This window comes from Mustelus asterias, chromosome 17 (assembly GCF_964213995.1).
Source record: "Mustelus asterias chromosome 17, sMusAst1.hap1.1, whole genome shotgun sequence".
Classification (NCBI taxonomy): Eukaryota; Metazoa; Chordata; class Chondrichthyes; order Carcharhiniformes; family Triakidae; genus Mustelus; species Mustelus asterias.
The window spans coordinates 13,213,772-13,232,272 of NC_135817.1; the positions used below are offsets into that span (position 1 = coordinate 13,213,772).

Consider the following 18,501-nt stretch of genomic DNA (forward strand, 5'->3'; position numbering starts at 1 on the left):
CCTAGAGCTCAGTAATATGTTGAGGCACACAACAGTCAGAGAGATCTTGCAGGTTAATAAAACATTTTAAAAGTTTAAACAAGGAGGAGTGTGTAATTAAATTCCCAGCACGAGGAGAACCGGAAGGTATGAAGTTGGTTGTGCCTCACATGCCAATCTGCCAGATGGACATTCAAGTGATGTTGGATTTATGATATTCCTGGTTGGTAAGGAAGGAAAATGTTGCCCCTTGGCCTGGGAAGCAAAGAAAATAAAAAGGGTATGTTAGTGGAGGCGTTGGATATGGGGATAAATTTGTCTGACACATTAACAGAATTATTTTTTATGGGCACATCAGGTAAGAAACTACCAATTGAGTGTTAAGTGGACAATCGGTCTTTATGGGACAATGTTCACTCAACAAAAAATGTAACAGAAAAACGACTAAGAATTAATTTGGCCAGCATTAAACAAATGCTGGAAAACAAGGAAGTTTCCAAACTTAATTGGGTTGGTGCAAATCTAAAGATATCCGACTGTTTTACAAAAAGGGGTACAGGTACTGAAAAGTTAAGAATACTTGAGGTTGTTGTCTTAAATTATTTTGAAAAGAAAATTAAAAATAAAGGGAATCTGTTAGAATGTAACCGGTGACAACTTTGTATTGGATGTAATGTGACCAATGGTAACAAACTGTAAGGGTCAGCTGACCCAGTAAACCATGGAAGCAATTACAGATGATGTGATGGTCAGCTGACTCATTATAAATAAGAAACTGTTGGGAATTGTGGGGAACTTGGATTGGCTCAGGGCGAGGCCCCAAGTTTGGAGTAATGAAGTTTCTTTATTAAACCCTTTCTTTGATTTTATAAGTTGGTGTAAGTTTTGTTATGTTTTTATTGTCTGCATTTGAAGAGTTCCTTCTGAAGAAACATTACAAACTATCTTCTTAAGTACCTGCCATTCCTTCTCCACCATCTTAACTTTTAACCCATTTTCCCTGTTTATTTATGTTTAAGACATTAGTTTCAGACTAAAACATCTTGCCCTTCAATTGAATGTGAAATTTCATTGTGTTGTGATCACTCTTGTTGCAAAGATCCTTTATCATGAAGTCATCCCACTAAACTGTAGACTGCCCAACTTCACCCCTGTGTCTCCACCATCTTAATTGGTAATGTTAATGGTTCTCTCTCCCCGGTGTTGCCTTCTCTTCTTTAAATCTGCAGTCATCATGCTCTCCTCAAAAAACAAACCTTGGACCCCCACTGTTCTTGTATACCACTGTTGTATCTCGAACTTCTCTGTCATCCCCAATGTCCTTGAATGTGTTATGGCTACTCAAATTTGTGTTCCTCCTTCTCAAAACACCATAATTGAGTCCCTCCAATCAGGTTTCTGCCCTTATCACAACACTGAAATGTCTCCTATTAAAGTCACAATGAGATCCTATATGACTCTGACAAAGATAAACTTTCCCTCCTTGTCCATATTGATCTGTCTGCAGCTTTTGAAATGATTAATCACGTGGTTCCAGTCTTATCTATATCAGCATAGCCAGAATGTCAATCGCAATGGCATCTCTTCCTACTGCTGCACCTATCGATTTATCCTTGGCCCCTCATATTTCTCATCCTCATGACATCATCTAAAGGCACGTCAATAATCTTCACATGTACACTGACAACATCCGTCTCTATCTCACGACCACTTCACTCAACCCCATTACTGTTGCTAAATTTTCAGATTAATTATTTGATATACAGAGGAATAGAAATTTCATCCAATTAAAACTTGGGAAGACTAAAGCCATTGTTTTCGGTCCCTGCTCCAAAATTCGTTCTCTAGCAACTGGGTCCATCTCTCTCCCTGACAACAGTATTGGTGCACAATTGGCCCCGAGATAAACATCTGACCACAACTTCATGGCATCACTCAGAGACGGCCTATTTCCACCTTTGTTTTTTCATTTATGGATGTGGGCATTGATAGCTAGACCAGTATTACTGCTCATTCCTAATTGCTCTGCAGAAGGTGATGATGAGATGTCTTTGTGAACTGCTACAGGTGTAGGTACACCCACAGTGCTGTTAGGGAGGGGAGTTCCAGGATTTTAACCCAGCGACAGTGAAGGGACAGTGATATATTTCCAAGTCCCGGTGGTGAGTAGCTTGGAAGGGAACTTCCAGGTGGTGGCGTTTCCATGTGTTTTCTACCTTGCCCTTCTAGATAGTAGTGGTTGTGGGTTTGGAAGCTGCTGTCTGAGGAGTCCTGGTGAGTTCCTGCAGCGCATCTTGTAAATGGTACAAGACGGTACTGTTCGCTGGTGGAGGGAGTCAGTGTTTGTGGATGGGATGTCAATCAAGTGGACTGCTTTGTCCTGGATAGTGTTGAGCTACTTGAGTCTTGGAGTAGCACTCATCCAGGCAAGTAGGGAATATTCCATCACAGTCCTGACTTGTGCCTTGTCGATGGTGGACAGGCCTAGGGGAGTCGGGAGGTAAGTTACTCGCCACAGGGTTCTGAGCTTCTGACCTACTCTGATAGTTACAGTATTTATATGATTAGTCCAGTTCAGTTTCTCGTCAATGATAACCTCCAGGATGTTGATCATGGGGAATTCAGCAATGGTAATGCCAATGAATGTCAAGAGCCAATGGTTAGATTCTCTCCTGTTGGAGATGGTCATTGCATGACACTTGTGTGATACGATTATTTCTTGCCACTTGTCAACCCAGGCCTGGATATTATTACGGTCTTGCTGCATTTGGGCATGGACTACTTCAGAATATGAGCATGAATGGTGCTGAAAATTATGTAATGATCAGCGAACATCCCCACTACTTAGCTTTTGAGGGAAGGAGGGTCATCGATAAAGCCACAGAAGATAGTTGGGCCAAGGGTACTACCCTGAGGAACTCCTGTACCCTCTGTAATATTGTCTGACTTCGCCTCTGAGTGATCAGGCCTGCTGCTGAAACCCCTTTTTTAAAATCCGTTCAGGGAATGTGGGTGTCGCTGGTTGGGCCAGCATTCATGCCCATCCCTAATTGCCTTGAACTGAGTGCTAGGCCATTTCAGAAGGCATTTAACCATATTGCTGTGGGTCGGGAGTCACATGTAAGCAAGACCAGGTAAAGATGGCTGATTTCCTTTCCTGAAGGACATCAGTGAACCAGATAGATTTTTAACAACACTTGGCCGGCATGGTGGTACAGTGGTTAGCACTACAGCCTCGCAGTGCCAGGGACCCAGGTTTAATTCTGGCCTCAGGTGACTGTCTCTGTGGAGTTTGCACATTCTCCCCATGTCTGCATGGGTTTCCTCTGGGAGCCCCTCCCACACTCCAAAGATGTGCAGGCTAGGTTTTTCAGCCATGCTCAATTGCCCCTTAGTGTTGGAGGGAATGAGCATGGTAACTACGTCGGGTTACGGGGGTAAGGCCTGGGTGGGATTGTTGTCGGTGCAGGCTCAATGGGCTGAATGGCCTCCTTCTACACTGTAGGGATTCTATGATTCTGTGATTCTATGAACACTTGACAATGGCTTCCAGATTTTTATTGAGTTTAAATTTCACTATCTGCTGTGGTGGGTTTTGAACCCGGGTCCCCAGAGCATTACCCCAGGTCTCTGGATTACCAGTCCAGTGACAATAGCACTCTGCCACCGCCTGACTATCCTAACACATTGCTGGCTGACCTTCCACATTCTACACTCCACAAAACTGGGATTACCCAAAACTCTGCTGTTTGTATCTTAACTGGCATCAAATTCTATTCACATATCACCTCTGGTGCTTGCTAATTTACATTGGCTTCTAGTCTAGCAGCATCTTGATTTTAAAATTACTATCCATGTTTTCACATCCTTCCACAGCCTCATCCCACCCTACCTCTGTAGTCATAGAGTCATAGAGGTTTACAGCATGGAAACAGGACCTTCGGCTCAACTTGTCCATGCCGTCCTTTTTTTTAAAAACCCCTAAGCTAATCCCAATTGCCCGCATTTGGCCCATATCCCTCTATACCCATTGTACCCATGTAACTATCTAAATGCTTTTTAAAAGATAAAATTGTACCTGCCTCTACTACTACCTCTGGCAACTTGTTCCAGACACTCACCACCCTCTGTGTGAAAACATTGCCCCTCTGGACACTTTTGTATCTCTCCCCTCTCACCTTAAACCTATGCCCTCTAGTTTTAGACTCCCCTACCTTTGGGAAAAGATATTGACTATTTAGCTGATCTATGCCCCTCATTATTTTATAGATCTCTATAAGATCACCCCTCAGCCTTCTACGCTCCGGAGAAAAAAGTCCCAGTCTATTCAGCCTCTCCTTATAACTCAAACCATCAAGTCCCGGTAGCATCCTAGTAAATCTTTTCTGCACTCTTTCTAGTTTAATAATATCCTTTCTATAATAGGGTGACCAGAATTGCACACAGTATTCCAAGTGTGGCCTTACCAATGTCTTGTACAACTTCAACAAGACGTCCCAACTCCTGTATTCAATGTTCTGACCGATGAAACCAAGCATGCCGAATGCCTCCTTCACCACTCTGTCCACCTGTGACTCCACTTTCAAGGAGCTATGAATATGTACCCCTAGATCTCTTTGTTCTGTAACTCTCCCCAATGCCCTACCATTAACTGAGTAAGTCCTGCCCTGGTTCAATCTACCAAAATGCATCACCTCGCATTTGTCTAAATTAAACTCCATGTGCCATTCGTCAGCCCACTGGCCCAATCGATCAAGATCCCGTTGCAATTGGAGATAACTTTCTTCACTGTCCACCGTGCCACCAATCTTGGTATCATCTGCAAACTTACTAACCATGCCCCCTATATTCTCATCCAAATCATTAATATAAATGACAAATAACAGTGGGCCCAGCACTGATCCCTGAGGCACACCGCTGGTCATCGGCCTCCAGTTTGGAAAACAACTCTCTACAACCACCCCTTGGCTTCTGTCAAGAAGCCAAATTTGTATCCATTTAGATACCTCACCCTGGATCCTGTGAGATTTAACTTTATGCAACAGCCTACCATGCGGTACCTTGTCAAAGGCCTTGCTAAAGTCCATGTAGACAACATCAGCTGCACAGCCCACATCTACCTTCTTGGTTACCCCTTCAAAAAACTCAATTAAATTTGTGATACATGATTTTCCACTCACAAAGCCATGCTGACTGTCCCTAATCAGTCCTTGCATCTCTAAATGCCTGTAGATCCTGTCTCTCAAAATACCTTCCAACAATTTACCCACCACAGATGTGAGGCTCACTGGCCTGTAGGTCCTTCAAATCTCCAGTATATCACCTCCAAGTTTGCTTCTTGAATATCTCTCATTTAATTGCTCTCCCATTGGTGGCTATGTCTTTAGCTGCCAAGTCCTAAACTCTGGAATTCCCTCCTTCCACCTCTCCGCCTCTCCCTTAGTTTCCTCTTTTAAGAAACTGCACAAAACCTACCTCTAGCAAACTTTTGACCATCTCTGACCAAATATCCCTGAATGTGGCTCTGCATCATATTTTGTTTTATAATGCTCTTGCGAAGTGCTTTGGGATTATTTATTAAGTTAAATGCATTATAAAAATGTAAGTTGTTGATTCACAAGTACATAGAACATTCCATTCTTCATTTATATGATGAGAACCACTGATAAATCTGGAAAAGGTCAAAAACTTTTATCAGTGCTCCACTAACAGGATTGAGCAAAATAAATGCGGTGTCATAAGTTACATAGAACTTAGGAGACATGCTAGTAAATCTGTGTACACATTTTGGAAAGAGATAAGGATAATTCTGGATGTCAAGGGATATCGAGGGTTTGATAAAGAATAAAAAGGAAACACATGGTAGGTATAGAGCACTAAAAACGGGGGAGGCCCTTCAGGAGTATAGAGAGTGTAGAGGGGTGCTTAAAAAGAAATTAGGAGGGCAAAGAGGAGCCATGAAATATCATTGGCAGAAAAGAATAAGGAAAACCCCAAGGCATTTTATAAGTAGATTAAGAGCAAGAGATTGACCAGGGAAAGAGTGGGGCCCATTCGAGACCAAAGGGCAATCTGTGTATGGAGCATGGGGAAGTGCATGAGGTCCTAAATGAATATTTTTCATCTGTACTCACTAAGTAGAAAGACATTGTAGCTGGGATGACATTCAGTTGGGATGGTGAAGTTCGAGAGCATATTAAGATTGCTAAGGAGGATGCTATGGCCACTGGGGATCTTCAATAGATGCCCCCATGGACCTTGTTGAGTATGAGCTCCCCTGGTAGACGAGTGAAAGCTTGCATGGATATATAGATATTTAAATCACCGCTGGCCACAGGTGAAGTGCCAAATGACTGGAGGATAGCTAATATGGTGCCTTTATTCAAGAAGGGCAGCAGGGATAAGCTAGGTAATTATAGGCCAGTTAGTCTGACATCATTAGAGAAATTATTTGAAAATACTCTGAGGGACAGGATTAATCTTGAAAAGGCAGGGGTTGATCAAGGATGGTCAGCACAGATTTGTTGGTGGGAGATTCGGTCTCACTGATTTAGTGGAGTTTTTTGAAAAGGTAACTAAATATATCGATGAGGGTAGAGCAGTTGGTGTGGTTTACATGGACTTCAGTAAGGCCTTTGTCAAAGTACTACATGGAAGGCTGGTCCAAAAGGCCCATGGAGTCCAAGGCAAGTTGGCAAATTGAATCCAAAACTGGCTTGTCAATCGGAGGCAAAGGATGATGGTGGCGGCTACCTTTGTGATTGGAAGCCTGTGACCAGCGGTGTACAACAGGGATTGGTGCTGAAACCCTTGCTGTTTGTTATATACGTCAATGACATGGATGTGAATGTAGTAGGTATAATTAGCAAGTTTGCAGATGACATGAAAATTGGTGGTGTTGTTGATAATGAGGAGGGTAGTCTGAGGCTGTAGACAGATATTGATCAGCTGGTAAGTTGAACAGAGCAATGGCAGATGGAATTTAATCCTGATCAAGTGTGAGATGATGCATTTGGGGAGGGCAAATATGGGTCAGGTATACACAATGAACAATAATGACCCGAGGGAGTATCAGTGTACATGTCCATAGATTCCTGAAGGTGGCAGCACAGGTGGTGAAGAAGGCATACGGAATGCTTGCCTTCATTATCCGGGGCATAAAATATAAGAGCAGGGAGGCCTAAAACATTGGTTAGGTCACTGATGGAATATTGTGTTTGTTCGATTGCCACACTATCAGACGGATGTGATTGCACTGGAGAGGTGCAGAGGAGATTCACCAGGATGGTGTTTGGTATGGAAAGTTTCAGCTGTGAGGAGAGACTGGGTAGGCTGAGTTTGTTTTCCCTGGAGCAGAGGAGGCTGAGGGGGATCTGATAGAGGTATACAAAATTATGAGAGGCATAGATAAGGTAGATCATAATGATCTTTTCCCCATGGAAGAGGTGTCTAAGACCAGAGGTTTAAGGTGAGGAGTAAGTGGTTTAGAGAGGATCTGAGGAAAGATTTCTTCACCCAGAGGGTGTTGGAAATATGGAACATGCTGTCTGAGAGGCAGGTACTCTCACAACATTTAAGAAGCAACTGGGCAAGCACTTAAATCGCTGAAGCATTGTAGGCTATGGTCTACAGCTTGGTATGGCTCGTGCTCTGCCCAAGACCGCAAGGAACTACAAAAGGTCGTGAATGCAGCCCAATCCATCACGCAAACCAGACTCCATCCATTGACTCTGTCTACACTTCCCACTGCCTCGGCAAAGCAGCCAGCATAATTAAGGACCCCACGCACCCCAGGCATTTTCTCTTCCCACCTTCTCCCTTTGGGAAGAAGATACAAAAGTCTGAGGTCACGTACCAACCGATTCAAAAACAGCTTCTTTCCTGCTGCTGTCAGACTTTTGAATGGACTTACCTTGCATTAAGTTGATCTTTCTCTACACCCTAGCTATGACTGTAACACTACATTCTGCACTCTCGTTTCTTTCTCTATGAACCTGTTTTGTCTGTATAGCGCGCAGGAAACAATACTTTTCACTGTATGTTAATACATGTGACAATAAATCAAATCAAAGTGCTGGTAAATGGAATTAGTACAGATAGGTATTTGACAGTCAGCATAGAAATGGTGGGCCGAAGGGCCTGTTTCTGTGCTGTTTGACTATGATATTAGCACAAAAGCTTTAGTGTTTTGCCAGTTACTTGATGCATTTGCAATGGTTCATTTTACTCATGGGTACCTATTTGAAAGTTTCAGTCTGCAGCAACCTGCAGGATGAAAGTTATTTCTGTTGTTTTGGAAGTTGATGGATGAAAAGACTTTTTAGTTCCTGTACTTGGGTGTTATTCCTTGTCTATGTTATTTACTTAGCACATGGAGACTCAGCTTATGATTCCAGTCATTTTAGAGCATTGACATCCTCAGCATGCACAGTGCTTAACTGTGAGGTATATGTGCACAAATTATGGAAGGTGACAGGCAGGTTGAGAGAGTGGTTCATAAAGTATACATAATCCTGGGCTTTATGAATAGGTGCATAGAGCACATAAAAGCGAGGAATTTGTGATAGACCTGTACAAAAACTTGTTCAGCCTCAACTGTAGCAGCAAGTCTAGTTCCAGGAACCGCACTTTAGGAAGGATGTGAAGGCATGAGAAGGGATGCAGGAAAGATTTATAAGAATTGTTTCCTGGGTGAGGAATTTCAGTGATGTGGATAGGCTGGAGAATTTGGGTCTGTTTCCTTTATGGAAGAGTAGTTTGAGGAGAAATTTGATAGAAGTTTTCAAAGTCGGTAAAGAGAAACTGTGTCCATGGCACAAGAAACAAGATGTGGAGATGCCGGCGTTGGACTGGGGCAAACACAGTAAGAAGTCTCACAACACCAGGTTAAAGTCCAACAGGTTTATTTGGTAGCAAAAGCCTTCGGAGCGCTGCTCCTTCGTCAGGTAAGTGGGAGTTTGTTCACAAACAGGGCATATAAAGACACAAACTCAATCAAAATAATGGTTGGAATGCGAGTCTTTACAGGTAATCAAGTCTTAAAGGTACAGACAATGTGAGTCGAGAGAGCGTTAAGCACAGGTTAAAGAGATGTGTATTGTCTCCAGACAGATGTGATGTGTATCTGGAGACAATACACATCTCTTTAACCTGTGCTTAATGCTCTCTCCACTCACATTGTCTGTACCTTTAAGACTTGATTACCTGTAAAGACTCGCATTCCAACCATTATTTTGTAAATTGAGTTTGTGTCTTTATATGCCCTGTTTGTGAACAGAACTCCCACTCACCTGATGAAGGAGCAGTGCTCCGAAAGCTAGTGGCTTTTGCTATCAAATAAACCTGTTGGACTTTAACCTGGTGTTGTGAGACTTCTTACAAGAAACAAGAACCAGAGGATAGCAATTTAAAGTGAGAGGCAAAAGAGGAACAGGCAGAAAATCAGCTTTACGAAGAGAGTGGCTGGGATCTCGGATGCACTGCCTGAGAGTCTGGTAGAAGCAGATATAGTTGTGGCTTTCAAAAGGATTAACAGCTGAAGAGAAAACAATTGCCGAGCTATGGGAAAAAGCGGGGACTCTGGGACTGGCTGCATTAGCCTTGCTGCCAGAAACAACGGCCTCCTGTTCAGGAACCATTCTGTAATGTGAGTGCAGTATTGTGAAACTGAACAGCAGAGTGTAAGAATGGATGTACATATACAAGAGGCATCTGTGCTCCGTCGTGGAGCTGGCAAATTTGACAATGGTATTATCTGGAGTATCACTTATTTGACAGAGTTCAGTTAGGTGGCTTACGTAGATTAGTTATCAGTGAATGAATGATCGAGTAACAGAGGTTGTATATTAAGGAAGTTGACTTTTTAGGATAATAGTAACTTCAAGGAGGCACAGTGTCGCAGTGGTTAGCACTGCTGCCTCACAGCGCCGGGGACTTGGATTCGATTCCTAGCATGGGTCACTGTCTGTGCGGAGTTTGCACCTTCTCACTGTGTCTGCATGGGTTTGCTCCGGTTTCCTTTTACAGTCCGAAAGATGTGCTGGTTTGGTGCATTGGACATGCTAAATTCTCCCTCAGTACCCGAACAGGCGCCAGGGTGTGGCGACTAGGGGATTTTCACAGTAACCTCATCACAGTGTTAATGTAAGCCTGCTTGTGACTAAGAAATTATAAATTTTATAAGAGGCACTTGAGAGATTGAGGACACAGACTTTCTGCTCCATCGTTGAAGTTAGAACATAGAACATTACAGCGCAGTACAGGCCCTTCGGCCCTCGATGTTGCGCCGACCAGTGGTACCAATCTAAAGCCCCTCTAATCTACACTATTCCAATATCATCCATATGTTTATCCAATAACCACTTGAACGCTCTCAACGTTGACAAGTCCACCACTGCTGCAGGCGAGGCATTCCACGCCTTTACTACTCTCTGAGTAGTAGTTGCTCTACCAATAATTGAGGGAATATTGCTGGTATTCAAAAGTGTTGTCTATCAGATCAATTGTTAAACCAAGTCAAATCTGCCCCCTCGGGTGCTTCATCCTATTTCAGAGCAGATCAGGGAGTTCTACTCAGTGGGTTAAGAACACAGCTGATGGTAAATGCCAGGTTATTCCAAATTCCAGAAGGAAAACTTGAAACAACTGCTTTCAACCGTATTTTGCAATTTGATATAATGAGAAGAGAGGGTTAAAAACCACTTAGTCAACAAGAAGCAATTGGTCTTATTTTGCAGGAAACACCTACCCATAGAGTTAATCAGTTTCTCCACATATAATGATATCCCAGATGTTTGGTGATGACTTTTAATAAAGTACTTGTTTATTCAGCAATAAAATAAGCTCAAAGTACCCTTAACTAAGGCAATGGCAGTGCACGGGGTGGGATTCTTCGGCTGTGCTTGCTCCAAAACCAGAAAATCCCACCCAAGGTCAATGGACCTTTGCATGGTCCGCTCCCCGCCCACTACGATTCCCGTGGTAGGTGGGGTGGGAGAATTCCCCCCAGTATCTCTTAACTTTACTTAGTTCTGATGTGGAAATGCCGGCATTGGACTGGGGTAGACACAGTACGAAGTCTCACAACACCAGGTTAAAGTCCAACAGGATGAAGGAGCAGTGCTCCGAAAGCTCATGCTACCAAATAAACCTGTTGGACTTTAACCTGATGTTGTGAGACATCTTGCTTTACTCAGTTCCAAACACCTTTACTTCACTACTTCCAGAGCTAATTCTATCTGAGCATTCCATACCATCTTACTGACTTTTAAAAACTACAAAAAAATCTAGTAACATTTATCACATCAGGCAGTTACATCTCTTTGGAGTTTGCTTCTGAGGTAAAATAAACAACTGGCTTTTCAAGACCAGTTCTCTTCACAAAAGTTAAACAGCTGTCGCTGCTATGACTCAGGTCAGAAGCAGCTATTCTTGTATGGGTTTAATCATCTCCTGATATACAGTTTTTCCCTTTTGATCTTCCCTAATCTGAACTAACCTCTTCACAATTCAAAGTTAATTACCTTCATTTCGTGAGTCTACCTTTTAGAATCTAAATGCAAAGTTGAAATCTTATTTCCTCCTTTGAACCTCTAACATCTTATTCAAAACTCTTATATTCTGTTCCCCATTGTTATCTGTTTGCAATGTTGCTAAACTCATCAACATATCAAAAACATTAGTTCAATTAGCATAACCGGACTGTCCCTGCCTTAAGCAGCTTACATTTTCCATAGCTTGTAAAGATAAATATCTAGCAGAAAACATTCCAATTTGTTGGATTTCCCTGATATTTTCACACATCCCCTATTTTTCCTGGCAACTGTCTTTGCCAATATTTATTCCTTAACCAACATCATGAAAATGGTTGTTATCTTATTTATGATTTTGCTGGGTGCAGCTTGCTTGCCATATTTCTTGAAGTGAGTACACTTCAAAAAAGTATTTAATCGGCTGTAAAGCTTAGATCAAGTGTAGTATGGATCGCCTGCACTTGGTCGAGGTCATTGGGTTACGCTGAGGCTTCATATGTTTCATATGAAGCAATTTTTAAAAGTGGCATCTCGGCCTTTTGGCTGAGATGCAAATGAGCTCAAGTCTTGGAGGAGGATCCTCCCCCTTCTCCAATCAGCTTGACTCGTGTAGATCAGGCCCAGGACAGGGTGGTTTGGTCTCCCGTCCTGTCTTGTCAGCCTGGATCTGAAATGTCTCAACATGTTGAGACTCTGAATTGGATTTGATTGAATTGGAAAAGTATAAAAAAAAAATTTAATCGGCTGTAAAGAACTTTGGGACATCCTGAGCTTGGGAAAAACACTAAGTGAAAACCCCTTTCTTTTTACTATATGGCCCCACTAGCTTGAGTAACAAAGGCATTGTTATCAGCAGAGATGAATCTCCACAATTTGATGCAAGTTGTCTTGTCTCTAGGAGCAGATTCAGCAATTATTCATTTTTTTGTCCAATGTGAGGTACTCAGGACATGATCCTGGGCTGTCCACAAATTTCAAGTGAATGCATAAAGGGACATCCAAGCCCTATGCCTCATCATCATTCAGTATATTGGGCAAACTGAGTTTATCTCAGGGCCACATAGTTGCAGGGACTATAGATTGCATTGAAAGGATGTCTACAGTGCTTTTGATTTTATGCTTGGTGAAGAGAGTTCACGACATCAGAACAGTTATTTCTGTTGTGCGGCAAGAACATTGGGGGCAGTTTGGTGGCTCAGCAGCAGATAGCAATAGCCAGCCAATTGTATTCCTCACTGATACCATCTGGAAGATAGGAATCCCTTGGATTCCATTGGGCGGAACGGTGGCACAGTGGTTAGTATTGCTGCCTCACAGTGCCGGGGACCCACGTTCGATTCCAGCCTTGGGTGACTGTGTGAAATTTGCACATTCTCCCCGTGTCTGCGTGGGTTTCCTCCAGTTTCCTCCCAAAGATGTGCAGGTTAGGTTGATTGGCCATGCTAAATTGCCCCGAGTGTCAGGGGGATTATCAGGGTATATGTGTGGGGTAATGGGAATAGGGCCTGGGTGGGATTGTGGTCGGGACAGACTCAATGGGTCGAATGGCCTCCTTCTGTACTATAGGGATTCTATGATTGTGTCTGGTAAAGCAAAAGGCATTGCTGTTTATATTTATTAGTCATGCTAATAAACATTTTTTGACAGAATTCTGTTTGTGGAAGTACCTCAGTTAAGAACACAAGACCATAAGTCATAGGAGCAGAAATAGGCCATTTGGCCCATCAAGCCTGCTCCGCCATTCAATGAAATCATGACTGATCTGAAATGATAACCCTCAATTCCACTTTCCTGCCTTATTCCGATAACCCTTGATTCCTTTACTGATTAAAAATCTGTCTATCTCAGCCTTAAACATACCTAGCAACCCAGCCTCCATAGCCCTCTGCGTTACAGAATTCCATGGATTCACTACCCTCAGAGAGGAGAAATTAGCCTCATCTCTGTCTCAAATAGACGACCCTCAACTCTCAGGTTATGTATGCCCTCTGGTCCACGACTCTCACACGAGGGAAACAACCTCTCAGCGTCTACCCTGTCAAGCCCCCTGAGAATCCTATATGTCTCAATAAGTTTGCCTCTCATTCTTCTTAACTTCAATGAGTACAGTCCCAAAATACTCAACCTCTTCTCATAAGAAAATCCTTCCATACCTGGGATCAACCTCGTGAACCTCCTCTGGATTGCCTCCAATGCCAGTATATCTTTCCTTAGATAAGGAGACTAAAATGTTCACAGTGTTCCAGGTGTTGTCTAACAAGTGCCCATGTATAATTTTAGCAAGACTTCCCTATTTGTATACTCCATTCCTTTTGAAATGAGGCCAACATTCCATTTACTTTCTCTACTACTGCTAAACTTGCATGCTAGGTTTTTGAGGTTTGTGCACAAGGACCCCCGAATCCTTCTGAGCTGCAGCTTTTTGCAGTCTTTCTCCATTTAAATAGTACTCAGCTCCTTTATTCTTCTTTCCATAGTGCATGAATACACATTTTCCTGCATTATATTCCCTCTGCCAAGTTTTTGGCCAAACATAAGTTCAGGCTTCCTTTCATCTATATTTGTATTAATTAGCATAGTCTATAAAGTGTATGAAAACTGTGATAATGAACTAGATGGATTAACTGCCCTAGGGAATCTCCTCATCCCTCAAATAACAGATAAACTTTCAATAGCAGACAAGCTTCCCTTACTACATTCTCCCCCAGCCATTCCCTCAAACCCTGCAATCTTTGATTTGTTTTGGTTAAAATTAAATAAATTTCTACAAGCTGGAAATCAGAGTCAATGTGTATTACACCCCACCATAATGTCACATTGTATGCTGTCTCCATACAACGTTTTTGTATGGATATTTAGCATTTGAGCTGCTTAGTCAAACTTGGCTAAGTTCCTGTCATGTGTGGTGGATGTGTATTATTCAAGGAAGATGTGGTTAGTTAACCCATCTGAAACATCTGAGACTTTGCCATCATTGTACGCATAGCTATATGCCATGGTGCCTTGGAACCCCATTGGAAGTTTAATCCATTCCTCGTTACCTGGTCTATAATCACAGCTTATTAGGTCCTGGTGTTCTGATTTATCCTCTTCTTCTTGAGCAGTTCCTTGGCCTTGTGTGGGCCATACTGATCCATCAACCCAAGCTCAAACTGGCCAACGAGGCTTGACACTGATTTTTCTCACTATAATAGGACATGACTGCCAGAGATTTACTTCAGCAGAGATACACTCTTCCTAATGGTGACACGGCTTGGCGACCCGCACCGCTGGTTACTGCTGCCTTAGAAGGAAAGCTCGTTGTCCTGGATGGCATTCATCGCGTCAACCCTGGAACACTGGCAATTCTTCAGAGGTAAAGTCACTTATGAATGTTTCTTTTCCTCCTTCAGCATTATTTGAAATTGAATAATTATTTCCATTCACTGGAGGCAACAACCCTTCCTAAAGTTGTTAAATCCCAGGCTGGTTCAAGAAAGTAAACCATGTTCCTACTCTGGGAACACCAATAGTATGATTTTTGATCCTAATGTTTTGCTATTAAATCATAATTTGAGACATTGAAAGATGTTCAGCAAATCCATTGTGCCTTTACCTTCAATAGATCTAACCAATCTAATCCATTCTCCCAGTATATTCTGAGGCAAAATGGTGATTGTCTTGAAAATTTATTAAATACTTAACATTAGTATTATTCAAAGGTTGTGTGTTTTGAATCTTAGCAGAAATTAAGAACAGATTTTTCCCAAATGTTTACATGGAATTGCGTTGCATTTTACAGCAGAGAAACTTTCAGCCTAATGGACCTGTGCTGGGATTTATGCTCCACATGAACCTCCTCTCTACTTCATTTAACCCTATCAACATATCACAGATACCTGATCAGCATAAAGTGCATCCACATCCCCACAGTCAATGTAAACATTAATACATACTTTAACAAAAACCCTCATTACACAGCATGATTATAAATTCGCTAGCCCAACATTATAGCGTCTGTAAAATAAAATCATATTTGGGGTAGATCCAATGTTAGGGGTTAGCAGTTTTTGTCTTACTGACTTTAATCAGTTAATCAGATAGAAATGTCAAAGGAGGCTATGTTAGGAGTGAGTGACTTAAATCTTGGTCAGAGCAGTAGGTTTTAAGAAGGTCTTAAAGGAGGACACCAAGGTGGAAAGATTTGGTTAGGAAATTCAAAACATAAGATCTGAAGGCATGATCCCAGTAAGGCACACATGAAACCAGGGTCAGAAGAACACAGAGCTCTCAAAGGGTTGTACCTGGATTTATCCACATGATGCTAGGGCCAGATCCACTGCAAAAGTATCTTAGAGCACTGACTGAGGAGTGACAAGTTGGAATAATGCTTTTGTTGCCCTTGTGGAGCTCAAAATGGCTGGTATCCAAGTTATGATGTGGAGATGCCGGCGTTGGACTGGGGTAAACACAGTAAGAGTTTTAACAACACCAGGTTAAAGTCCAACAGGTTTATTTGGTAGCAAATTTGCTACCAAATAAACCTGTTGGACTTTAACCTGGTGTTGTTAAAACTCTTACTGTGGTATCCAAGTGTCATGGGTGGACTGTAAAGAATCGGTTGTCAACTTGTTTGTTGTGCCATTTGTTACCTTTCTTAAGAAATAAATCCTGCTGTGATATTGAGAAGGTCAAAAGCAATTCCTGCTGGGAACTTTGCAGGTGAATGAAATTGTTTCAAAGGGGAAGAGAGATAGTGGACCCTAGGTTGTAGCAATCAAATTGGCAGGAAGCCCAAATTATCACCAGGATCAACTAATCAAGCAGCTAACTCTCGCTGTGAATTTTGAGGCTTTTAATGATATTCAATTTATTTTTTTCAAGTGTATTTTCAATTTCACACAGTGCCTCAGTGTCACCTTGTTAGTTCAAATGACTGATAAACTCAGGCCCTGTGAATGCCAAGCAGCAGAAAGCAGAGGGTGGCAGATTTCAGCAAATGAGAATGGGAGGATTTCAATTCTCAGCAAATCGGAAGTGAGATGATTCTGAGCAAGGTGTGTCAAGGAGATAGATTCTGGGCAGTGTGTCGGGGAGTGAGATTCTGGGAGTTTTTTTCGTCTGCTGAAGAATAGAGTCTGAACACATAGGAAGACAAATTTGTCATGCTTTATGACTTGCAGTAGCAGATTTCTCTTGTTCCACTGCAGTGGAGATGAAATTAATGCCCTGAGCAAAATCCTGGTTGGTTTTTCAATTAGAGAGGTAAAGATCAACCTGAATTCTCTGCCTCCTGATGGTTCTTAGACAGAATTGTGTTCCTTTCTAGTCTGGATCCTTTTTCTTTTGCTGCTCTAAAGATGTGCCTTATTCCATTCCCTTATCTGAAGCCTATCACTGCAACCAGTGCTTCCGCCATTGTCTTCTTAAAGGATTTTTGAGAGTTTGGATAGTTTCATCTATTCATTCACATACTATTGTGATTGAATAGGATTTTTTTCACACCTGTTCTTTGAAGTTCAGCTCTGAAGCCGAAACGTTTGCAAGCTGTAATGTGAAAACAGTTTTGTTAATTATTTGGAGAAGGGAAGCCATTAATTACAGGAAAGGTATGTTGCGTTTTAATGACTTCTCAAAGGTATAGCCCAAACGTTGGTTTTCATTTTAATGGTTTGTCGAAGATTAGCCCAAGGACCTTGTGGAGTTCCATGCATATTGACCAGAAAGAAAAGGCCACCTGTTCTCTCAACTCCATTTTGTTTTAAAGTAAAGTGTCCATTTCAGATGTATACTTCATAAACCCGTAAATCTGTATTGCATGAGTGAAACAGCAGTCTGGTTTATTTTTCATCTGGAGTGAATGGTGAGTGATGACCTGATTAAGATCTTTGAAATGAGTGTTTTGATAGGTTAGATGTAGAAAATGGGCGGCATGGTGGCACAGTAGTTAGCACTGCTGCCTCACAGCACCAGGGACCCCGGTTCGATTCCTGGCTTGGGTCACTGTCTGTGTGGAGTTTGCACATTCTCCCTGCGTCTGTGTGGGTTTCCTCCCAGTGCTCCGGTTTCCTCCCACAGTCCAAAAATGTGCAGGTTAGGTGCATTGGCCATACTGAATTCTCCTTCAGTGTACCCGAACAGGCACCGGAGTGTGGCAACTAGGGGATTTTCACAGTAACTTCATTACAATGTGAATGTATGTCTACTTGTGACTAATAAATAAACTTTAAAAGAAAGATGAGGAGAGATTGGATAAACTGGGGTTGTTCTCACTGGAAAGACGGAGGATGAGGGGTGACCTGATAGAGGTGTATAAAATTATGAAAGGCATAGATAGGGTGAACGGTGGGAAGCTTTTTCCCAGGTCGGTGGTGACGTTCACGAGGGGTCATGGGTTCAAGGTGAGGGGGGGGAGGTTTAACACGGATATCAGAAGGACGTATTTTACACAGAGGGTGGCGGGGGCCTGGAATGCGCTGCCGGGCAAGGTGGTGGAGGCAGACACACTGGGAACGTTTCAGACTTATCTAGATAGCCACATGAATGGAGTGGGAATGAAGGGATACAAAAGAATGTTCTAGTTTGGACCAGGGAGCAGCGCGGCCTTGGAGGGCCGAAGGGCCTGTTCCTGTGCTGTATTGTTCTTTGTTCTCACTTGGCAACAGGTCGAAAACTCAGGGAAATCAATACTTACATATCCACTAAAAAAATCCAATAATGGCTACGAGAGGATATGAAACTTGCTATGACATAGAATGGTTAAATGAATTTAAAGGAAAGCTAGAAATGTACATGAGGGTACTGGAAATAAAGTGATACATTGGTGGGATAACATGAAGTAGAAGTGGAGGAGGTTTGTGTTGGCCATAAACTCTGGCATAGTCCTGTTTACGTTCTGTACCTACTCCGTAATATAACATGTAAAGCTATATGATGAATAATTCAGATTATACTGACAGAATTTTATATGAGTACTGATTGGTTTCACATCAAAAAGTAAATCAAAGCAGGA

General features: G+C 42.3%; 1 protein-coding gene across 1 annotated transcript in view; it reads left to right on the top strand.

Annotated features, from left to right (window-relative positions):
* vwa8 (von Willebrand factor A domain containing 8) overlaps positions 1 to 18,501 on the top strand; it is a 375,899-nt gene that overhangs the window by 99,815 nt on the left and 257,583 nt on the right. Inside the window, exon 13 of the mRNA XM_078232307.1 lies at positions 14,705 to 14,865. Coding sequence (XP_078088433.1) covers positions 14,705 to 14,865 — 161 coding nt within the window. The remainder of the gene's footprint in view (positions 1 to 14,704; positions 14,866 to 18,501) is intronic.